General features: G+C 38.6%; 1 protein-coding gene across 3 annotated transcripts in view; it reads left to right on the top strand.

Annotated features, from left to right (window-relative positions):
• The window catches only part of TMLHE (trimethyllysine hydroxylase, epsilon), a 52,964-nt gene that overhangs the window by 11,172 nt on the left and 16,275 nt on the right, over positions 1-25,517 (top strand). For 2 of the 3 annotated variants that reach the window (XR_015158239.1, XM_086385922.1), the window contains exons 2-4: positions 272-453; positions 7,736-7,912; positions 22,234-22,513. Coding sequence is in view for 1 of the 3 variants with exons in the window: in XM_086385922.1 (XP_086242048.1) it covers positions 273-453; positions 7,736-7,912; positions 22,234-22,513 (638 nt within the window). In the remaining 2 variants the exon portion in view is untranslated. Of the gene's footprint in view, positions 1-271; positions 454-7,735; positions 7,913-22,233; positions 22,514-23,422; positions 23,555-25,517 lie in introns of all 3 variants that reach the window. The other variant, XR_015158238.1, reaches the window with a different exon arrangement.

Raw genomic sequence — 25,517 nt, 5'->3', positions numbered from 1 at the left:
GATTAGAATTAGTGATTTTCTAAAGAACCACTTCAGTTAGATAGTGAGATAGAAGCAAGATTACAGTGCATAATACGAGTGGCTGGTAAGAAAATAGAAGTAATGGTTATCGACCACTTATGGTTAGCTTTTCAGAATTTCTCCTTTAATGCTCTGTGGTTGAGATAAGAAAATCAATTATTTTACATAGTTACATATGTAGTGTTATTCCTATAGCCTTATAAACCTTGTTTTATATTGTTACTAACACTCTCGTTGTTGAATTTTCTAGGATGTGGTGTCACAGGTTGTCCCACCTACAAAGCAGGCTCCAGGACCTGCTGAGGGGACGGGTCACACGTTGGGCCCTTCAACAGTCCAACTTCAAAAGCTTATTTCCACTAGCCATCTATTGGCACCATACAGCCTCCAAGTCTCTGAATTGTGTTTGGCAGCAACATGAAGATCATTTTGGTAAGACGTGTAGAGACAGATACTTTATTTTTAATTGTGATAAAAAAGTAACATAAAATATATCATCTTAACCATTTTAAGTATAAACTTCAGTAAGTGTAAAGTATATTTACATCATCGTGCAATGACACATACTTTTCATGTGGACTGAAAATACTTTCTGTGGAGTTGTGACAACTTCTAGCCATGTATTTCCAGGATTCTTTTACAGGTTGTGAGAAAGACAGAAATAATATGGGGTAATAGTAAAATCTCATCCCAGCTAGGGGAAGGGAGGTCTGCCATGGTCCACCCCACTTTGTCTCCCCGGGTCATCTAAGGAAAAAGGAAAGAAAAAATCAAAGCCTCAGTATACAGGGGAGGGAGCTCAGTGGTAAAGAATCCGCCTGACAATGCAGGAGACATGGGTTCAATCCCTGGGTCGAGAAGATGCCTTGAAGGAGGAAATGGCAAACCACTCTAGGATTCTTGCCTGAGAAATCCCACGGACAGAGGAGCCTGGCAGGTGTTGCAGAGAGGTGGACACGATTGAGTGACTGAGCTTGAGTGTACTCTACAGGGAAGAGAATTTCAAAGACATAGACTGGAAATTCTACAGCCAGGGAAGGTATTAGGTGGCAGAGGGGCCAAAAGCTTTACTCCTGTGTTTTAGTTTCCTGGCACTGCTATGATAAATTTACCATGAACTAGTCAACAGAGAACAGCAGAAATTCTTTCACAGTTCTAAAGGTAGAAAATCTGAAATGAAGTTGTTGGCAGGGCCATGTCCTCTCTGAAGGCTCTAGGAGAGAATTCTTTCTTCCCTCTCATTGGTATTATTTGGCTTGTGGCAACATCACTCCACTGTTTGCCTCCATCATTACATAACCTTCTTTACTGGGTCTCTTCTGTGTGTTCCAATTTCTCTCTCCTTATAAGGGCACCTTCAGTGGATTGAGGGCCCACCCAAATCCAGTATGACCTCATCCTGTCTTGATTATCTTCAAAGGTACTATTTCCAAATGAGGTCTCATTCACAGGTATTAGAGGTGAGAACTTCAACATATCTTTTGGGGGAATACAGTTCAACTTACAATACCCTGGAAAGGGCCAAAAGCAACTGTGAGGACCATACTCCCAAGACACAGACCCACGATGCACTCCAAAGACTTAGACTTAATTCCAAGATCAGAGAATTCCCTTTCCTCCCCTGGCTCCAGCAAGCTAATAAGTCTTCGTTAAAATAGCAGTGGATGACAGCTACAAACACTGTCTCGGACATGAAGCACCAAGAAAAGGGGCAAGGCCAAGAGGGGAGGTAAAAACAAGACCACTAAAGGGATTTAAAGCCTCTGGGACTCATAGACAGAGCAAACATCAGACATAGCGCAACTCTTGGTCAGATTGATATAAATAGTCACCATGAAATCCTATTCACTTCAGTATCTACTGCTCTATACAATATGTCTGGCTGTCAACAACAAGCACAAAATTACAAAACGTACATGCTAAAAGGCAAGAAATAACACAAGTTGAAGAGAAAAAGCACCATCAGAACTAGACTCACATGTGACATATGTATTGAAATTTTCAGTCAGGAAATTTAAAATAACTGTGGTTAATATTTTAAGGATTCTAAATGGAAGAGGTAGACAAAATGGAAGACCAGATGGATAGTGTCAACAGAGTGACAGAAAAATACAAGAAAGAATCAAAAAGAAATCAGAAGCATAGTAACAGGAATGAAGAATGACTTTGTGGGGCTTATCAGACACACCCACGAATAGAATCAGTGAATGTAAAAATAGGTCATTAAAAATTACCTACACTGAAATGAACAGAGAAAATGAGAGTGGAAACAAACAAACAAACAAACAAAAACATAACAGAGTATTCAGGAAATGTGGAATGGTAGCAAAAGGTATATAATATACATGAATGGAATACTAAAAGAAGAAAGAAAGAACTAAGTGGAAGAAATATTTGATGAAATAATTTCTGAAAGCTTTCCAAAATGCATGACAAACACCAAACCACATATCCAAGAAGTTTAGAGAAGCTTAGGATACATTTTAAAAACCCATGCACACACAAACACAACCCCACACTTAGGCAAAAGAGCAAAAACAAAGAGCAAATCTTGAAGGCAGTCAAAGGAGAGAAAAACACTTTACCTACAGAGAAAGATGAGAATTATGTAAAGTTCTCATGAGAAACTATACAAGCAGGAACACAATGGAATGACAATTTTAAGACATTAAAGGGAGGAAAAAAACTGCCACCTATGATTCTATATCCAGCAATCCTTCAAAAGTGATAAGAGAAATAGACTTTCTCATCTAACTTCTCAAAATATTGTAAAAGAATTTCTTCTGGCAGAAGAAAAATGATATAGGTAACAAACTTGGATCTACATAAAAATAAAGAGTGTTAGAAAGGAATGAAGATAAAAAACAAACTTTTCTCCTTCTGAATTACATGAAATTTTAACTATTTAAATGGTAATAGCAATGTGTTTGGTGTTCATAGCACATATAAAAATGAAATAAGTGACAATAATATGACAGGATAGGAGGAAGAAATTAGGAATATTCTATTTATAATACCAAGTTCTAACTAGGATGATGAGGAATCAGAAGTCTTTTTCATAGTTAGTGGTATGCAAAATACTATACAACTTTGAGTGACACTTTAGATTTATTTAAAAATGGGTTTAGATTATTTAAAATGTACATTGTAAACATTTGGAAGAATAATTTTTAAATGTTTTTAAAAATAGTGTGAATAATAAGTCAATGGAATCATAAATATACAATGAAAATCAGAAAGACAGAGAAAGAAGAAAAAAATGGAGGTAAGGAATAAATAAAACTATAGAAAACAGCAAGAAGGCAGATTTAAAGTCAACTACATTGGTAATCTCTTCAAATATAAATTGTCTGATCATACCAGTCAAAATACAAAAATTGTCAAAATGAATCAAAAAATATTCACCTACATGTTGTCTACAAGAAACACGCTTTAAATGTAAAGACTCAGAATAAAAGTTAAGGGATGAGGTGGGGACAGAGGATATATGGATCTCTCTGAACCTTTGTCTCAGTTTTGCTGTGAACCTAAAACTTTATTCTTTAACTTAAGTTGTTGTTGTTCAGTTGCTCAATCATGTCTGACTCTTTGCAATCCTATGAACTACAGCAAACCAGGTTTCCCCTGTCCTTTACCATCACCATATCCTGGAGCTTGCTCCAACTCACGTCCACTGAGTCGATGATGCCATCCAACCATCTTGTCCTCTGTCATTGTCTTCTCCTCCCGCCTTCAATCTTCAGGTCTTTTCCAAAGAGTCAGCTCTTTGCATCAGGTGGTCAAAGTATTAGAGCTTCAGCTATAGCATCAGTCCTTCCAACCAATATTGAGGGTTGATTTCCTTTAGGATTGACTGGTTTGACCTCCTAGCAATCTGAGGGACTCTCAAGGGTCTTCCCCAATACCACAATTTGAAAGCATCAATTCTTTGGTGCTTAGCCTTCTTTATGGTCCAATTCTCAAATCTGTATATGACTACTGGAAAAACCATAGTTTTGACTATATGGTCCTTTGTAGGCAAAGTGATGTTTCTGCTTTTTAATTCACTGTGAATGTTTGTCATAGTCTTTCTTCCATGGAGGAAGTGTCTTTTAATTTCATGGCTGTAGTCACTGTCCACAGTGATTTTGGAGCCCATGAAAATAAAATCTATCACTGCTTCCTCTTTTTCCCCTTTCATTTGCCATGAAGTGATGTGACCCAATGCCATGATCTTAGGTTTTTGAATGTTGAGTTTCAAGCCAGCTTTTTCACTCTCCTCTTTCACCCACATCAAGAGTCTCTTTAGTTCTTCTTCCCTTTCTGCCATTAGAGTGGTATCATCTGCATATCTGAGGTTGTTGATGTTTCTCTCAGAAATCTTGATTCCAGCTTGTGATTCGTCCAGCTCAGCATTTCACACAATGTAATATGTATATAAGTTAAATAAGCAGGGTGACAGTATACAGCCTTGACACTCTCCTTTCCCAATTTTGAACCAATCCGTTGTTTCATGTAAGGTTCCAACTGTTGCTTCTTGACCTGCATACGGGTTTCTCAGGAGGCAGGTAAAGTGATCTGGTATTCTCATCTCTTTAAGGATTTTCCACAGTTTTTTGTGATTCATACAGTCAAAGGCTTTAGCATAGTCAATGAACCAGAAGTAGATGTTTTTCTGGAACTCCCTTGTTTTCTCCATGGTCCAACGCATGTTGGTAATTTGACCTCTGGTTCCTCTGTCTTTTCTAAACCTAGCTTGTACATCTGGAAGTTCTCAGTTCACGTACTGCTGAAGCCTAGCTTGAAGAATTTTGAGCATTACCTTACTAACATGTGAAATGAGTGAAATTATGTGGTAGTTTGAACATTATTTGGCATTGCCCTTCTTTGGGATTGGAATGAAAACTGACCTTTTCCAGTCCTGTGGCCACTGCTGAGTGTTCCAAATTTGCTGGCATATTGAGTGCAGCACTCTCACAGCTTTGTCTTAAGGATTTGCAAGAGCTCAGCTGGAATTCCATCACCTCCACTCACTTTGTTCATTGTGATGCTTCCTAAGGCCCACTTGACTTCACACTCCAGGATGTCTGGCTCTAAGTGACTGACCACACCATCATGGTTATCTGGATCATTAAGACCTTTTTTGTACAGTTCTTCTGTGTATTCTTGGCACCTGTTCTTAATAACTTCTGCTTCTGTTAGGTCCTTACCTTTTTCTGTCCTTTAATCATGCTATCCTTATGTTAAATATTCGCTTGGTATCTCCAATTTTCTTGAAGAGATCTCTAGTCTTCCCCATTCTGTTGTTTTCCTCTATTTCTTTGCATTGTTCACTTAAGAAGGCTTTCTTATCTCTCCTTGTTCTCTGGACCTCTGAATTCAGTTGGGTATATTTTTCCCTTTCTCCTTTGTCTTTTGCTTTTCTTCTTTCCTCAGCTATTTGTAAAGCCTCCTCAGACAACCACTTTGACTTGTTGCATTTCTTTTTCTTTGTGATGGTTTCAGTCACTGACTCCCATACATAGTTACAAACCTCTGTCCATAGTTCTTCAGGCACTCTATCAGATTTAATCTGTTGAATCTATTCCTTACCTCCATTGTATAATCATAAGGGTTTGATTAAGGTCATACCTAAATGGTCTGGTGGTTTTCCTTACTTTCTTCAGTTTAAGCCTCAATTTTGCATAAGGATCTCATGATCTGAGCTACAGTCAGCTCCACGTCTTGTTTTTACTGACTCTATAGAGCTTCTCTATCTTTGACTGCAAAGAACATAATCAATTTGAGTTTGGTATTGATCTCCACATATGTCTGTGTACGGAGTGGTCTCTTGTGTTGTTGGCAGAGGGTGTTTGCTATGAGCAGTGCATTCTCTTGGCAAAACTCTCTTAGCCTTTGCACTGCTTCATCTTTAACTCTAAGGTCCAACTTGCCTGTGATTCCAGGTATCTCTTGGCTTCCTAATTTTACATTCCAATCCCCTCTGATGAAAAAGACATTTTGGGGGGATGTTAGTTCTAGAAGGTGTTGTAGGTCTTCATAGAACCAATCAACTTCAGCTTCTTTGGCATTAGTGGTTGAGGCATAGACTTGGATCACTGTGATGTTGAATGGTTTGTCTTAGAAACAGACTGAAATCATTCTGTCGTTTATTAGATTGTACCCAAGTACTGCATTTCAGACTCTTTTGTTGACTATGATGGCTACTCCATTTCTTCTAAGGGATTCTTGCCCATAGTAGTAGATACAATGGTCATCTGAGTTAAATTTGCCCATTCCTGTCCATTTTAGTTCACCGATTCCTAAGATTTTGATGTGCTTGCCATCTCCTGCTTGACCACATTCAATTTACCTTGATTCATAGACCTAACCTTCCTGGTTCCTATGCAATATTGTTATTTACAGCATCTGGCTTTACTTTCCCAACCAGACACATCCACAACTAAGCATCATTTCCGGTTTGGCCCAGCCTCTTCATTCTTTCTGAAGCTATTAGTAATTGCCCTCCACTCTTCCCCAGTAGCTTGTTGGACAGCTCCTGACCTGGGGGGCTCATCTTTAATTGTCATATCTTTTTGCCTTATCATATTGCCCATGGAGTTCTTGAGGCAAGAATACTGGAGTAGTTTGCCACGTCCTCCTCCAGTGGACCACATTTTGTCAGAATTCTCCACTATGACCTGTCCATCTTGGGTGGCCCTGCACAGCATAGCTCATTGAGTTAGACAAGCCCCTTCACCTGAACAAGGCTATGATCCATGAATGGGTGGTACAGTTTAGTGGCCAGCCAACAATTGGACAGAGGTTAAGCTAAAACCCTTTAGCCAATAAGGTTTCCACTCTTTTTCTTTGTCAAAAGTATTACTTTGTTAATTCTGAATATGAATCTTGGAATTAGTCTGTCCAGTACATGAAAATTTTCACAGGGATTTGGGTTGGAAGTACATGGAGTTTTATGTATTAATTTATGGAAGAACTTCTGTCTTTTCATTTTTGAATCTGCCCAACTGTGAGCATATTTTTCCATTCAAGTTTCCTTCAAGTCCTTCAGAATTTCTCCACAGTTATCTTCCACATTTTCATTTATTCCCAGACACTTTATAGTTTTTATTCCTGTTATAAATTTGAAATCATTTTTATTTACCCTGTCTAAATGAATAATCTGATAGAGTGTTTGATATTTTTTGGTAACTTTTTTTTGATACATCTTCAAGCTAATAGGAAAGTTGCAAGAATAGTTCAAGGACCTCCTTTATATCCTCTATCCATGTTCATTTTCGAAATTTAGAACTCTTATCTGTTTTGAGTTTATCTTGGAAACCTGGTGACAATATGAGGTATGGACTCGATTTTATAGTTTTCCAAATGATTATCAGTTGTCCTGACACCATTTACTTAAAAAGTCATATTTTTCACAGTGATTATATGTGTCAGTTTTTACTAACCAAATTTCTATGTGCATTCATGTATATTTTTTTACTTTTTATACTCTTCTGTTGTTTTGTCTGCCTATTCCTATACCAACATCACACTATTTTAATTGTAGAAGTTCCATGCTATATTTTAATAGTAGGGGGCCAGTGTCCCTCGCATTGCCCTTGTTCATTTGTTGGTAGAAGACTTTTTGAAGGGAGTTTTCTGAATCCAGATTTTTTAGTTTTCCTAAATATTTTATTGTTTTTATAGAATAAATAACGTAATAAATACTAATAAAAGAATGTGATCTTTTCCCTAGAACTGCAATATGCTAACAATGTGATGCGCTTTGATTATGTCTGGCTTCGAGACCACTGCCGCTCAGCATCTTGCTACAACTCTAAGACTCACCAGCGCAGCCTAGACACTGCCAGCGTGGATTTATGTATCCAGCCACAGACCATTCATCTGGATGAGACCACACTCTTTTTCACTTGTGAGTGGACAGGAGACATGGTCTTCTATGGGTACTTTTTTAAAGAACAATTGTTTTATAAAAAATGGTTTGCCCCTTTACAAAGTAGGATATTCTTTTAGTTACTCTTCCTTTTTCCTTTCTTTGGCAGCATTTCTTTTGTGTACCTTTTATTTTTGTTCTTAAATGAAATTGTTATAATCTACAGCTAACATCATAGTTTTGAAAAATATTTTTCCAGCTTTATTGAGATATATTTGACATATCTGTATATATTGTGAAATGACCACAATAAGCTTAGTTAACACATTCATCACTTCACATAATTAGCACATTTGCATTGTGGCTAGAGTATTAATGATTTACTATCTTAGTAACTTTCAATATACAATACAGTATTGTTAAGTATATCACTGTGCTATACATCAGATCTCCAGAACTTATTCATCTTATAACTGGAAAATTGTAGCGTTGATGAACATCTTCCATTTCTTCAAACCCATAGCCTCAGGCAACCATCAATCTACTCTCTGTAGACAGTATTTATCTTTCTCTGTCTGACTTATTTCACATAATACACTCAAGGTCTATCTATCAATGTTGTTGCTAATTGCAGGAATGCCTTCGTTTTATGGCTGAATAATATTCCACTGTATTTATATACCACATTTTATTTATCTATTTATGCATCAATGAACACTTAGGTTGTTTCCACGTCTTGGCTATTATAAATTGTGTGGCTATGAACATTAGGGTGCATGTATCTTTTTGAAACAATGATTTTATTTCCTTTGGATATATGCTCAGAAGTGGGATTGTTGGATGATATGGTTCTTTCATTTTTGATTTTTTCCAAAGTGGCTACACCAATTTAGACTCCAATCAACAGTGTAGGAGAAGTCCCTTCTCTCCACACCCTCACCAACATTTGTTGTATGTTGTCGTTCTTTTTTTGAGGAGGGTAGTGACATTTGAGGTTTTTTTTTCTTTATTTTTAAATTGAAGATAATTAAATGTTGTGTTAATTTCTGCCTATGTTATCTTTTTGATAATAGCCATTCTGACAGGATTGAGATGGTATCTCTGATTTGCATTTCCCTGATGATTATAGATATTTAGCATCTTTTCAACTAACATCATCTATAATGGTGAGGCTGAACACATTTAACATTTCACTTTCGTTTTTATTTAACACAGTTCTGGAACTTCTAGTCATTACAATAAGGCAAGAAAAGAAATAAAATTCATATATATTAGAATGGAAGAAATAAAACTATATATTTGTGGTTTTGATGGAGGGATAGACATGTAGACCAATAAAACAGAAAAAGAAACCAAGAAATAGAATCACACAAATAGAGTCAACTGATCTTTGACAAAGGTGCAAGAGCCAGTCAATGAAGGAGGATAATCTTTTTAAGTAATGATGCTGAGATAATTGGACACTCAATTAAAAGACGCTTACTCCTTGGAACAAAAGTTATGACCAACCTAGATAGCATATTGAAAAGCAGAGACATTACTTTGCCAACAAAGGTCCATCGAGTCAAGGCTATGGTTTTCCCAGTGGTCATGTATGGATGTGAGAGTTGGACTGTGAAGAAGGCTGAGTGCGGAAGAATTGATGCTTTTGAACTGTGGTGTTGGAGAAGACTCTTAAGAGTCCCTTGGACTGCAAGGAGATCCAACCAGTCCATTCTGAAGGAGATCAGCCCTGGGATTTCTTTGGAAGGAATGATGCTAAAGCTGAATCTCCAGTACTTTGGCCACCTCCTGCGAAGAGTTGACTCACTGGAAAAGACTGATGCTGGGAGGGATTGGGGGCAGGAGGAGAAGGGGACAACAGAGGATGAGATGGCTGGATGGCATCACCGACTCGATGGACGTGAGTCTGAGTGAACTCCAAGAGTTGGTGATGGACAGGGAGGCCTGGCATGCTGTGATTCATGGGGTCGCAAAGAGTCAGACACGACTGAGCGACTGAACTGAACTGAACTGAGGCAAAAGTAAAAAAAATAATAACTTCAACCAGAGTTTCACACTTTATACAAAAATTAACTCAAAATAGATCATGGACTTAAATGTAAACATAAAGCTACAAAACTTCTAGAGAAGAATATAGGAGAACATCTTCAAGACCTTGACCTAGGTACTGACTGGCACTAGAACTAAATAACTTTCAAAACTCAATATAAGAAAAACAATCCAATTAGACAATGAATAAAAGACATGCACAGACATTTCACTGAATGGGACATACAAATGTCAGATAAACATTTGAAATATGTTCAGCATTATAAGCCATTAGAGAAACAAAAGTTATTAGCACAGTAAAATTTCACTATATACCTAGCAGAATGACTAAAAGTTTTAAAAAGTCTTGATAACACAAAATGCTATAAAAGATTTGGAAAAATTCTATCAGTTATACACTGCTACTGAGAGTATAAAATGGTATGGTTACTTTAGGCTTCCCTGGTGGCTCAGTTGGTAAGGAATCTGCCTTCAATGCAGTAGACCTGGGTCCGATCTCTGGGATGGGAAGATCCCCTGGAGAAGGACACGGCTACCCACTCCAGTATTCTGGCCTGGAGAATTCCATGGACTGTATAGTCCATGGGGTTGCAAAGAGTTGGACACGACTGAACAACTTTCACACACACTCTGGAAAATAGTTTGCCCATTTCTTAAAAAAAAAAGACTAAACATGTGAGTAACCATGTGTGTGTGCTCAGTCACTCAATTTGTGTCTGACTCTTTGTGACCCCATGGACTGTAGCCTGCCAGTTCCTCTGTCCATAGAATTTCTCATGCAAGAATACTGGAGTGGGTTCCCATTTCCTATTCCAGGGGATCTTCTTGACCCAGGGATTGAACCTGGGTCTCCTGCATTGGCAGGCAAATTCTTTACCACTGAGCCACCTGTGAAGCCTCCTGGGAAGCACGTACTATACAACCCAACAATTGAATTGATAGGCATTTATTCCAGAGAAATGAGAACTTATGTTCACACAAAAATGTGTGCATTAATGTTCACAGCAGCCTTATTTGTAACAGCCAAGAACTGGAAACTACTTTAATATCCTCCAATGTGTGAGGTGTTAAACAAATCATCCACATAATGAAAAACCATTCAGTAATAAAAAATAATGAAAGATTGGTAAGCATGATAACTTGGGAAAACCACAAAGGAATAACAGTGAAGGAAAAATGTAACTGCATGATTCCATTTATGTAACATTCATGAAATAACAGAATTATAAAGATAGTGAACAGATTAGCAGTTGCCAGGAAGAGAGGAGGAATGGTGTGGCTTTAAAGAGGTAACATAAAGGAGTCTTGTGGTAATGGCACACTTGAGTATTTTGACTATAGTACTGGTTACATAAAGTTGCACATGTAATAACACTGCGTTGAATACACACACACACACACACACACACACACACAGAAATAATTATATATATATATATATATATATATATATATATATATATATATAACTCATGAGATCTGAATGAGCTCTATGGATTGTATCAATATCACTTTCTAGGTTTTGATATTGTACTGTGGTTGTACAAGATGTTAAACATTGGAGAAGGCTCAGGGAAGGGTGCATGAGACCTCTTTTATATATTTCTTTGTGACTTTCTGTGAATCTGTATTTCAAAATAACAAAAAAGCATTTGAAGAAGAAATATTTATTTGAGTACATTTTACTACTGATTTTTCTACAATGAAAAGAAAACATACCATAGATAACACTTAATTTTTCCAGCAAGTATACTGAAAGATGATGCTGTTAAAGTGCTGCACTCAATATGCCAGCAAATTTGGAAAACTCAGCAGTGGCCACAGGACTGGAAATCGTCAGTTTTCATTCCAATCCCAAAGAAAGGGAATGCTTAAGAATGTTCAAACTACTGCACTATTTCACTCATCTCACGCACTAGCAAAGTAATGCTCAAAATTATACAAGCCAGGCTTCAACAGTATGTCAACTGTGAACTTCCAGATGTTCAAGCTGGATTTAGAAAAGGCCGAGAACCAGAAATCAAATTTCCAACATCCATTGGATCATCGAAAAAGCAAGAGAGTTCCAGAAAATCATCTACTTCTGTTTCGTTGACTATGTCAAAGCCTTTGACTGTGTGGATAACCACAAACTGTTGAAAATTCTTCAAGAGATGGGAATGCCAGACCAGGTAACCTTCCTCCTGAGAAATCTGTGTGTAGGTCAAGAAGCAAGACTTAGAACTGGACATGGAACAAGAGACTGGTTCCAAATAGGGAAGGGAGTACGTCAAGGCTGTATATTGTCACCCTGCTTATTTAACTTATATGCAGGGTACATCGTGAGAAATGCTGGGCTGGAGGAAGCACAAGCTGGAATCAAGATTACTGGGAGAAATATCAATAACCTCAGATATGCAGATGACACCACCCTTATGGAAGAAAGCAAAGAAGAACTAAAGAGCCTCTTGATGAAACTGAAGGAGGAGAGTGGAAGAGTTGGCTTAAAACTCAACGTTCAGAAAACCAAGATCATGGCATCTGGTCCCATCACTTCATGACAAATAGATGGGGTAACAATGGAAACAGTGAGAGACTTTATTTTGGGGGCTTCAAAATCACTGCAGATGGTGATTGCAGCCATGAAATTAAAAAATGCTTCCTCCTTGGAAGAAAAGCTATGACTAACCTAGACATAGGTTAGTCGTAGCAAAGGACTGAGGAGAGCTAGCCGGCTGTGGACTGGCCCACCCCCTGCAAGAGACAGGCAGGCAAGAGCAGCCAGAGCCGGAAGGGGGCAATTGCGGCCCCAGAGAGGCATCCTCTACCAAACTGCAAGCAGGCTTCATTGCTAACCAAGACTTCTTGGGTTTCTGGATGGTCGACATCTGCCAGGAGGGTCGCAGCCAGAGATCAGCTCCCCAGAAGAGACACACCCAGAAAACCGAGCGGCTGGGACAGGGGAGGGCTAAGTCGCAGCCTTCAACTGGGGGTGACTACATGCGCCAAGCACCTGGTCACCTGAACTGCTCGGACCTGGGACAGTGCAAAACGCAGGCCCAACGAAGTCTGCGCCTTTGTGGAGTATCAGAGAACCTGAATCTGAGCGGCTTAGACCTGGGAAGTGCAGGCAAACCAGGGCCCACATTAGACAGTTCCCAGCAGAGCAACCTAGAGTCTGAGCAGTGTAGACTGGGAAAGCACACACATCATGATCGGGGGCAAACCCAGTGCGGCTGAAACACTGCGAGCACTCCCCACACATGCCAGTAATATTTGTTTGCAGTGTTCCTCACTCCCCACAGCACTACTGAACAAGTGAGCCGAAAAAAGTGACCATTAGCACCCCCTTGTGTCAGGGCAGAAATCAGACACTGAAGAGACCAGGAAACAGAAGAAGCTAAAATAAACAGAGGGAACTGCTTTGGAAGTGACAGGTGCAATAGATTAAGACGCTGTAGTTAGCACCAACTACATAGGAAATGGCCTATAGATATTGAGAAGTATAAGCCGGATCAAGGAATTATCTGAAAATGAACTGACCCCACACTATCCACAACAGCTCCAGAGAAAGTCCTAGATATATTTTTACTATTTTTTAATTTTTAATTTTTTTTAATTTTTAAGTCATCTATTACTCCTTTAATTTTCATTTTTATAACCTACCATTACCTTGCAAAAAAAAAGACCCTATTTTTAAAACAAACTTCATATATATATTTTATAATTTTTGTGACTTTGTTTTGTTTTTTTAATATTGTACTTTTGAGAATCTAACCTCTAGTGTAGATTTTTAATCTTTGCTTTTTGGTATTTGTTATCAATTTTGTACCTTTAAGAACCCAATCTTCAGTACCCATTTTTACTTGGGAGTGAGATTACTGGCTTGATTGCTCTCTCCCACTTTTGACTCTCCTTTTTCTCCACCAGGTCTCCTCTATCTCCTCCCTCGCCCTTCTCTTCTCTACCCAACTCTGTGAATCTCTTTGTGTGTTCCGGGCTGTGGAAAACACTTAGGAAACTGATTACTGGCTGGATCTGTCTCTCTCCTTTTGATTCCCCCTTTTATCATCCTGGCCACCTCTGTCTCCTTCCTCTTCTCTTCTCTGTGTAACTCTGTGAACATCTCTGAAGGGTCCAGACTGGGGAGAGCACATTGGGGAGCGATTACTGGCTAGCTTGCTCTCTCCCCTTTTTATTCCCCCTCTTCTCCTCCTGGTCACCTCTATCTCTGTCCTCCCTCTTCTTTTCTCCATGTAACTCTGTGAACCTCTCTGGGTTTCCCTCACTATGGAGAAACTTTTCATCATTAACCTAGATGTTTTATCATCGGTGCTGTATAGATGGAGAAGTCTTGAGGCTACTGTAAGAAAAAGATTGAAAACCAGAGGCAGGAGGCTTAAGTCCAAAACCTGAGAACACCAGAGGACTCCTGACTCCAGGAAACGTTAATCAATAAGAGCTCATCAAAAGCCTCCATACCTACACTGAAACCAAGCACCACCCAAGGGCCAACAAGTTCCAGAGCAAGACATACCACGCAAATTCTACAGAAACACAGGAAGATAACCCTGAGCTTCAATATACAGACTGCCCAAAGTCACACCAAACCCACTGACATCTCAAAATTCACTACTGCACACTTCTTTGCACTCCAGAGAAAAGAAATCCAGCCCCACCCACCAGAACACTGACACAAGCTTCCTTAACCAGGAAACCTTTACAAGGCACCCATCCAACTCCACCCACAGTGAGGAACCTCCACAATAAAGAGGAACCACAAACTGCGAAAATACAGAAAGGCCACCCCAAACACAGGAATATAAACAAGATGAAAAGGCAGAGAAATACTCAGCAGGTAAAGGAACAGGATGAATGCCCACCAAACCAAACAAAAGAGGAAGAGATAGGGAATCTACCTGATAAAGAATTCTGAATAATGATAGTGAAAATGATCTAAAATCTTGAAAACAAAATGGAGTTACAGATAAATAGACTGGAGACAAGGATCGAGAGGATGCAAGAAATGTTTAACAAGGACCTAGAAGAAAAAAAAAGAGTCAATATATAGTGAATAAGGCAACAAATGAGATCAAAAACACTCTGGAGGGAACCAACAGTAGAATAACAGAGGCATAAGATATGATAAATGAGGTAGAACATAAAATGGTAGAAATAAATGAAGCAGAGAGGAAAAAAAGAAAGAAAACAAATGAGGACAACCTCAGAGACCTCTGTGACAATGTTAAACGCCCCAACGTTCAAATCATAGGAGTCCCAGATGAAGACAAAAAGAAAAACCATGAGAAAATACATGAGGATATAATAGTTGAAAACTACCCTAAAATGGGGACGGAAATAGTCACCCAAGTCCAAGAAACCCAGAGAGTCCCAAACAGGATAAACCCAAGGCGAAACACCCCAAGACACATACTAATCAAATTAACAAAGATCAAACACAAAGAACACATTAAAAGGAGCAAGGGAAAAACAACAAATAACACACAAGGGGATTCCCATAAGGATAACAACTGATGTTTCAATAGAAACTCTTCAGGCCAGGAGGGAATGGCAGGACATACTTAAAGTGATGAAAGAGGAAAACCTACAACCCAGATTACTGTACCCAGCAAGGATCTCATTCAAATATGAAGGAGAAATCAAAAGCTTTACAGACAAGCAAAAGCTGAGAGAATTCAGCACCACCAAAACAGCTCTCCAACAAATGTTAAAGGATCTTCTCTAGACAAGAAACACAGAAAGGGTTTATAAACTCGAAGCCAAAACAACAAAGTAACTGACAACGTGATCATACTTATCAATAATTGCCTTAAATGTAAATGGGTTGAATGCCCCAACCAAAAGACAAAGACTGGATGAATGGACACAAAAACAAGACCCCTATATATGCTGTCTACAAGAGACCCACCTCAAAACAAGGGACATACACAGACTGAAAGTGAAAGGCTGGAAAAAGATATTCCACACAAATAGAGACCAAAAGAAATCAGGAGTAGCAATACTCATATCAGATAAGATAGACTTTAAAATAAAGGCCATGAAAAGAGACAAAGAAGGACACTACATAATGATCAAAGGATCAATACAATAAGATACAGCAATTAAAATATATATGCACCCAACATAGGAGCACCGCAATGTGTAGGGCAAATGCTAACAAGTATGAAAGGGGAAATTAACAGTAACACAATGATAGTGGGAGACTTTAATACCCCACTCACACCTATGGATAGATCAACTAAACAGAAAATTAACAAGGAAACACAAACTTTAAATGATACAATAGACCAGTTAAACCTAATTGATATCTATAGGACATTTCACCCCAAAACAATGAATTTCACCTTTCTCTCAAGTGCACATGGAACCTTCTCCAGGATAGATCACATCCTGGGCCATCAACCTAGCCTTGGTAAATTCAAAAAAATTGAAATCATTCCAAGCATCTTTTCTGACCACAGTGCAGTAAGATAGATGTCAATTACAGGACAAAAACTATTAAAAATTCCAACACATGGAGGCTGAACCACACGCTGCTCAATAACCAACAAATCACAGAAGAAATCAAAAAAGAAATCAAAATATGCATAGAAACGATTGAAAATGAAAACACAACAACCCGAAATGTATGGGACACTGTAAAAGCAGTGCTAAGGGGAAGGTTCATAGCAATACAAGCTTACCTCGAGAAACAAGAAAAAAGTCAAATAAATAACTCTACACCTAAAGCAACTAGAAAAGGAAGAAATGAAGAACCCCAGGGTTAGTAGGAGGAAAGAAATCTTAAAAAGTAGGGCAGAAATAAATGCAAAAGAAACAAAAGAGACCATAGCAAAAATCAACAAAGCCAAAAGCTGGTTCTTTGAGAAGATAAATAAAATTGACAAACCATTAGTCAGACTCATCAAGAAACAAAGGGAGAAGAATCAAATCAAAATTAGAAATGGAAATGGAGAGATCACAGCAGACAATACAGAAATACAAAGGATCATAAGAGACTACTATCAGCAACTATATGCCAATAAAATGGGCAACGTGGAAGAAATGGACATATTCTTAGAAAAGTACAACTTTCCAAAACTGAACCAAGGAGAAATGGAAAATCTTAACAGACCCATCACAAGCACAGAAATTGAAACTGTAATCAGAAATCTTCCAGCAAACAAAAGTCCAGGACCCAAGCCTTCACAGCTGAATTCTACCACAAATTTAGAGAAGAGCTAAGACCTATCCTACTCAAACTCTTCCAGAAAATTGCAGAGGAAGGTAAACTTCCAAACTCATTCTATGAGGCTACCATCACCCTAATACCAAAACCAGACAAAGATGCCACCAAAACAAAACTACAGGCCAGTATCACTGATGAACATATATGCAAAAATCCTTAACAAAATTCTAGCAAACAGAATCCAACGACGTATTAAAAAGATCATACATCATGACCAAGTGGGCTTTATCCCAGGGATGCAAGGATTCTTCAATATCTGCCCGCAAAGCAATCAACATAATATACCACATTAACAAATTGAAAGATAAAAACCATATGATTATCTCAATAGATGCAGAGAAAGCCTTTGACAAAATTCAACATCCATTTATGATAAAAAAACCCTCCAGAAAGCAGGAATAAAAGGAACATAGCTCAACATAATAAAAGCTATATATGACAAACCCACAGCAAACATTATCCACAATGGTGAAAAATTGACAGCATTTCCCCTAAAGTCAGGAACAAGACAAGGGTGCCCATTCTCACCACTACTACTCAACAGAATTTTGGAAGTTTTGGCCACAGCAATCAGAGCAGAAAAAGAAATAAAAGGAATCCAGGTTGGAAAGGAAGAAGTAAAACTCTCACTCTTTACAGATGGCATGAACCTCTACATAGATAACCCTGAAGACTCCACCAGAAAATTACTAGACCTAATCAATGAATATAGTAAAGTTGCAGGATATAACATTAACACAGAGAAATCCCTTGCATTCCTATACCCTAACGATGAGAAAACAGAAAGAGAAATTAAGGAAACAATTCCATTCACCATTGCAACAAAAAGAATTAAATAGTTAGGAACATATCTACCTAAAGAAACAAAAGACCTATATATAGAAAACTATAAAACACTGATGAAAGAAAGCAAAGAGGACACAAATAGATGGAGAAATATACCATGTTCATGGATTGGAAGAATCAATATAGTGAAAATGAGTATACTACCCAAAGCAATCTATAGATTCAATGCAATCCCTATCAAGCTGCCAACGGTATTTCTCACAGAACTAAAACAAATAATCTCACAATTTGTATGGAAATACAAAAAACCTGGAATAGCCAAAGCAATCTTGAGAAAGAAGAATGGAACTGGAGGAATCAACCTGCCTGACTTCAGGCTCTACTACAAAGCTACAGTCATCAAGACAGTATGGTACTGGCACAAAGACAGAAATATAGATCAATGGAACAAAATACAAAGCCCAGAGATAAATCCATGCACCTATGGACACCTTATCTTCGACAAAGGAGGCAAGAATATACAATGGAGAAAAGACAATCTCTTTAACAAGTGGTGCTGGGGAAACTGGTCAACCTCTTGTAAAAGAATGAAACTAGAACACTTTCTAACACCATACACAAAAATAAACTCAAAATGGGTTACAGATCTAAACATAAGACCAGAAACTATAAAAATCCTAGAGGAAAACATAAGCAAAACACTCTCCGACATAAACCACAGCAGGATCCTCTATGACCCACCTCCCAGAGTAATGGAAATAAAGCAAAAATAAACAAATGGGACCTAGTTCAACTTAAAACCTTTTGCACAACAAAGGAAACTATAAGCAAGGTGAAAAGACAGCCTTCAGAATGGGAGAAAATAATAGCAAATGAAGCAACTGACAAGGAATTAATCTCAAAAATATACAAGGAACTCCTGTAGCTCAATTCCAGAAAAATGAGCGACCCAATCAAAAAATGGGCCAAAGAACTAAACAGACATTTCTCCAAAGAAGACATACAGATGGCTAACAAACACATGAAAAGATGCTCAACATCACTCATTATCAGAGAAATGCAAATCAAAACCACAATGAGGTGCCATTTCACACAAGTCAGAATGGCTGCTATCCAAAAGTCTACAAGCAATAAGTGCTGGAGAGGGTGTGGAGAAAAGGGATCTCTCTTACACTGTTGGTGGAAGTGGAAACTAGTACAGCCACTATGGAGAATAGTGTGGAGATTCCTTAAAAAACTGGAAATAGAACTGCCTTATGGCCCAGCAATCCCACTGTTCAGCATACACACTGAGGAAACCAGAATTGAAAGAGACACGTGTACCCCAATGTTCATCACAGCTCTGTTTATAATAGCCAGGACATGGAAGCAACCTAGATGTCCATCAGCAGATGAATGGTTAAGAAAGCTGTGGTACATATACACAATGGAATATTACTCAGCCATTAAAAAGAATACCTTTGAATCAGTTCTAATGAGGTGGATGAAACTGGAGCCTATTATACAGAGAGAAGTAAGCCAGAAAGAAAAACACCAATATGGTATACTAACACACATGTATCGAATTTAGAAAGATGGTAACGATAACCCTATATGTGAGACAGCAAAAGAGACACAGATGTATAAAACAGTCTTTTGGACTCTGTGGGAGAGGGCGAGGGTGGGATGATTTGGGAGAATGGCATGGAAACTTGCATATTATCGTATGTGACACGAATTGCCAGTCCAGGTTCGATGCATGGGACAGGGTGCTCGGGGCTGGTGCACTGGGATGACCCAGAGGGATGTGATGGGGAGGGAGGGGGAGGGGGGTTCAGGATGGGGAAGACATGTACACCCGTGGCGGATTCATGTCAATGTATGGCAAAACCACTACAATATTTTAAAGTAATTACCCTCCTACTAAAAATAAATAAATTTATATTTTAAAAAATGATTCGTCTAGTCAAAGCTATGGTTTTCCAGTAGTTGTATATGAATGTGAGAGTTGGACTATAAAGCAAGCTGAGCATCGAAGAATTGATGCTTTAACTGCAGTGTTGGAGGACACTCTTGAGAGTCCCTTGGACTGCAAGGAGATCCAACCAGTCAATCCTAAAGGAAATCAGTCCTGAATATTCATTGGAAGGATCAATGCTGAAGCTGAAACTCCAATGCTTTGGCCACCTGAGGCAAAGAACCAACTCAGTGAATAAGAACTTGATGTTCAAAAGATTGAGGGCAGGAGGAGAAGGGAATGACAGAGGATGAGATGGTTGGATGGCATCACTGACTCAATGGACATGAGTTTGAGTAAGCTCTGGTATTTCGTGATGGACAGGGAAACCTGGCATGTTGCAGTCCATGGGGTTGCAAAGAGTCGGCCACGACTGAGCAACTAAACTGAACTGATACTAGAAGAGGACACCTAGAAACTTGTGCCTGGTTTTTTCTGGACTCAGCCCTATGTACCTTTTCCCTTTGTTGATTTCAATCTGTATCCTTTAACTGTAATAAACCTTAACTGGACTATAACAGCTTTTAAAAAAAGAAAGAAAGCATACCAAAGAAAGGTTTAAAAAAAAACTGACTTTGCAAAATATTTGTAATATATATGATTATATGTGTGTGTGTGTGTGTGCATGTGTATAGTGCTATTAGTGTTCCAATAGAAAAATGTGAGAAAGAAGTGAACGATCATTAAACCACAAGTGAGGAAACATTTTCTAAAGGGCCAGATAGTAAAGATTTTTAATCTTTTTTGAAACACTGTCTCTGCACAACGATTCAGTTCTTTGGTAGTAGGGTAGAAACAGCTATAGAAAATACATACTACACAGCAGATGTTAGAAAAACAATTCTGGGCAGGTTTGGCTACTAGCTCAGTTTGGTAACCCTTGCATGTAAAAAATATAGATGTCTAACAAATGTTCTTCTTCACCTTAAATAACTTAAATTTATTATAATAAGATGAGTTTTATTTACCAAATTAGAAAAATATATGTTTAAAAAATAAGAATACTCAATTTTGATGGGCATGCATATATGCATATATTGTTGGTGGGGATGAAAATCGGTAGACTTTCTAGAAAGTAATCTAGTTATATGTATCAAGACTTTTAAACGTTTGTGTCTTTGGATTTAACAATTCTACCTTCTGTGTGTCTATTTTAAGAAAATTATCAGAAAAATGGACAAGGATGATCACTATTAAATAATAGGGAAACTTTCCAAAAATACAACTACATGCCCCAGGAGAACAGACTGCTTAGGTAAATCTTGGTAGTCCATATTCTGAAAATTATAGAAATTAACTTTTTGAAGCCTTAATTTTTTAATGATAAAATTATTCTTAGAATTTAAGTGACAGAGGTAGGGTGCAAACTAATACATATTTTCACAATATGTTATGTAAAGTAAAAGTATGCATACAAAAAACTAGAAGGGATGATTGCAAGCTGTGGATAGTGGTTTCATCTAGATAATCGAATAAGTATATCTGACCTTTTCATTTCCTCATACTTTTTTATGCTTTCCAAATTCTTTATGATACTTTTACTATAATGGTATAGAAATTTGAAAGAGAGAAACAGACAGAGAGGTAGAAAGAAAAGGAGAGAGAAAATGTCAGGATAGCCTTTCACTCCTCTTGCTGTATCCTTTGCTTACTCATTTGCTTATCCTGAATATTTTCTAAGACATTTTAGGAGCTGGCTTTTTGACTTTTTGTAGAGCAGCGGGTGAAGTTATCATGTTGTACTGATATCATATCATTAGACCAAACTGACCTAATTCATTTATAAGAGGGAGATCGAGGCCCTTTACTATGTAGCTAAGTTTCATAAACTTATTTACCTGCTGGGAAGATTTATTTGTTCATTCATTCACTTATTAATTTATACTACTCAACTGACAAATATTTCTGTCTCAGGAACATTCTAGGCGTTCATTTGAATTTGGTCTCATAAACAATACATATTTGCATGTGTGCTAAGTCGCTTCAGTCATGTCTGACTCTTTGTGACTCCATGTACTGTAGCCCACCAGGCTCCTCTGTCCATAGGATTCTCCAGGCAAGAATACTGGAGTGGGTTGCCATGCACTCCTCTAGGGGATCTTCCCGACCCAGGAATCGAACCTGCATCTTTTATGTCTCCTGCATTGGCACAGTTTCTTTACCACTAGTGCTACCTGGGAAACCCCATAAACAATACCATACTGGGTAACTGGTTGCTGAAAATAATATTCTTAACCAGTAAATTATTGGCAGTATATATAATTATTATTTTTAATACCTTTTATTTTTCCTAAAAAGGGCCAGATGGTCATGTGACTAGATATGATTTGGATTGGCTCATGAAAAACAGCTATGAAGGGCAGAAACAAAAGGTCATCCAGCCTAGAATCTTATGGAATGCTGAAATCTACCAGCAAGCCCAAGTTCCAGCTGTAGATTTCCAGACGTTCTTAGAAACCAAGGAGGGACTGAAGAACTTTCTGCAGAACTTTCTGCTCTATGGAATTGCTTTTGTGGAAAATGTCCCTCCTACTCAGAAACACACAGAGAAGCTGGCAGAAAGGATCAGCTTGATCAGGTGAGTCATTAGTTTTCTTATATGTGCAGAAGTTAATTTCCAGAGCATGAATATGAGTAAAATAATATGACAGGTATGGTCACCCTTGTTTTACCAGAATATTCTGTGGCCTGAATAAGGAGATTACCATTTATAGTGCTTTATTTGAAGCCCAGATTTCTAATCTCTAAAGACACTTACATGTTGACTTCAAATATGATGACTTCAAAGTTGTTGTCTTTTCTCAAGCCCAGTGACGCTCAAAGTAAGAGTCATTCATTGTACACTAGAAAGAGCACTAACTTTGAATAAAGAGAACCAGACTGTAGTCTCAGTTCTCCCATCAAGCAGTTGGATAAACATACATTCCTACCCACATTCACTGTCCCTGTTACCTCTATTTTCCCATCTGACCAGTAAAAGGATTGAATAAGATGTTATCTAAAGATATCTACTTTTGACCTATTATTCCTAAGGCTTGATTCAGACACTGGTTGTTAATAATAATGAGTCCAAAATGCAGTACTTGGATGCAATCTCAAAAACAACTGAATAATCTCTGTTCGCTTCCAAGGCAAACCATTCAGTATCACAGTAATCCAAACCTATGCCCCAACCAGTAACGCTAAAGAAGGTGAAGTTGAACCATTCTATGAAGACCTACAAGGCCTTTTAGAACTAACACCCAAAAAAGATGTCCTTTTCATTATAGGGGACTGGAATGCAAAATAGGAAGTCAAGGAACACCTGGGGTAATAGGCAAATTTGGCCTTGGAATACGGAATGAAGCAGGGCAAAGCAAATAGAGTTTTGTGAAGAGAACGCACTGTTCATAGCAAACACCCTCTTCCAACAACACAAGAGAAGACTCTACACATGGACATCACCAGATGGTCAACACTGAAATCAGATTGATTATATTCTTTGCAGCCAGAGATGGAGAAGCTCTATACAGTCAGCAAAAACAAGACTCGGAGCTGACTGTGGTTCAGATCATGAACTCCTTATTGCCAAATTCAGACTTAAATTGAAGAAAGTGGGGAAAACCACTAGACCATTCAGGTATGACCTAAATCAAATCCCTTATGATTACACAGTGAAAGTGAGAAATAGATTTAAGGGACTAGATCTGATAGAGTGCCTGATGAACTATAGACGGAGGTTCGTGACATTGTACAGGAGACAGGGATCAAGACCATCCCCATGGAAAAGGAAAAAAAAGCAAAATAGCTGTCTGGGGAGGCCTTACAAATAGCTGTGAAAAGAAGAGAAGTGAAAAGCAAAGGAGAAAAGGAAAGATATAAGCATCTGAATGCAGAGTTCCAAAGAATAGCAAGGAGAGGTAAGAAAGCCTTCCTCAGCAATCAATGCAAGGAAATAAAGGAAAACAACAGAATGGGAAAGACTAGAGATCTCTTCAAGAAAATTAGAGATACCAAGGGAACATTTCCTGAAAAGATGTGCTCGATAAAGGACAGAAATGGTATGGACCTAACAATTGCACTCATCTCACATGCTAGTAAAGTAATGCTCAAAAGTCTCCAAGCCTGGCTTCAGCAATACGTGAACTGTGAACTTCCAGATGTTCAAGCTGGTTTTAGAAAAGGCAGAGGAACCAGAAATCAAATTGCCAACATCCGCTGGATCATTGAAAAAGTAAGAGAGTTCCAGAAAAACATCTATTTCTGCTTTATTGACTATGCCAAAGCCTTTGACTGTGTGGATCACAATAAACTGTGGAAAATTCTGAAAGATGGGAATACCAGACCACCTGACCTGCCTCTTGAGAAACCTATATGCAGGTCAGGAAGCAACAGTTAGAACTGGACATGGAACAACAGACTGGTTCCAAATAGGAAAAGGAGTACAGCAAGTCTGTATATTGTCACCCTGCTTATTTAACTTATATGCTGAGTAAGTACATCATGAGAAACGCTAGGCTGGAAGAAGCACAAGCTGGAATCAAGATTGCCGGGAGAAATATCAATAACCTCAGATATGCAGATGACACCACCCTTATGGCAGAAAGTGAAGAGGAACTAAAAAGCCTCTTGATGAAATTAAAAGAGGAGAGTGGAAAAGTTGGCTTAAAGCTCAACATTTAGAAAACTAAGATCATGGCATCTGGTCCCATCACTTTATGGGAAATAGATGGGGAAACAGTGGAAACAGTGTCAGACTTTATTTTTGGGGGGCTCCAATATCGCTGCAGATGGTGATTGCAGCCATGAAATTAAAAGACTCTTACTCCTTGGAAGGAAAGTTATGACCAACCTAGATAGCATATGAAAAAGCAGAGACATTACTTTGCCAACAAAGGTCTGTCTAGTCAAGGCTATGGTTTTTCCAGTGGTCATGTTTGGATGTGAGAGTTGGACTGTGAAGAAAGCTGAGCGCCAAAGAATTTATGCTTTATTTTTTTAAATTTTATTTTATTTTTAAACTTTACAATATTGTATTAGTTTTGCCAAATATCGAAATGAATCCACCACAGGTATACCTGTGTTCCCCATCCTGAACCCTCCTCCCTCCTCCCTCCTATACCCTCCCTCAGGGTCGTTCCAGTGCACCAGCCCCAAGCATCCCTGTGCACGAGACAGCAAAAGAGACACTGATGTATAGATCAGTCTTATGGACTCTTTGGGAGAGGGAGAATTGATGCTTTTGAACTGTGGTGTTGGAGAAGACTCTTGAGAGTCCCTTGGACTGCAAGGAGATCCAACCAGTCCATTCTAAAGGAGATCAGTCCTGGGTGCTCATTGGAAGAACTGATGTTAAAGCTGAAACTGCAATACTTTGGCCATATCATGCGAAGAATTGACTCACTGGAAAAGACCCTGATGCTGGGAGGGATTGGGGGCAGGAGGAGAAGGGGACGACAGAGGATGAGATGGCTGGATGGCATCACTGACTCGATGGACATGAGTTTGAGTGAACTCCAGGAGTTGGTGATGGACAGGGAGGCCTGGCTTGCTGCGATTCATGGGGTCACAAAGAGTCAGACACAACTGAGCGACTGAACTGA

This window comes from Bos grunniens, chromosome X (assembly GCF_055505025.1).
Source record: "Bos grunniens cultivar Pamir isolate PY7600 chromosome X, Bosgru_T2T1.0, whole genome shotgun sequence".
Lineage (NCBI taxonomy): Eukaryota > Metazoa > Chordata > Mammalia > Artiodactyla > Bovidae > Bos > Bos grunniens.
Note: the sequence above shows the minus strand (reverse complement) of the source record. Positions and strands in the feature narration are given on the sequence as shown.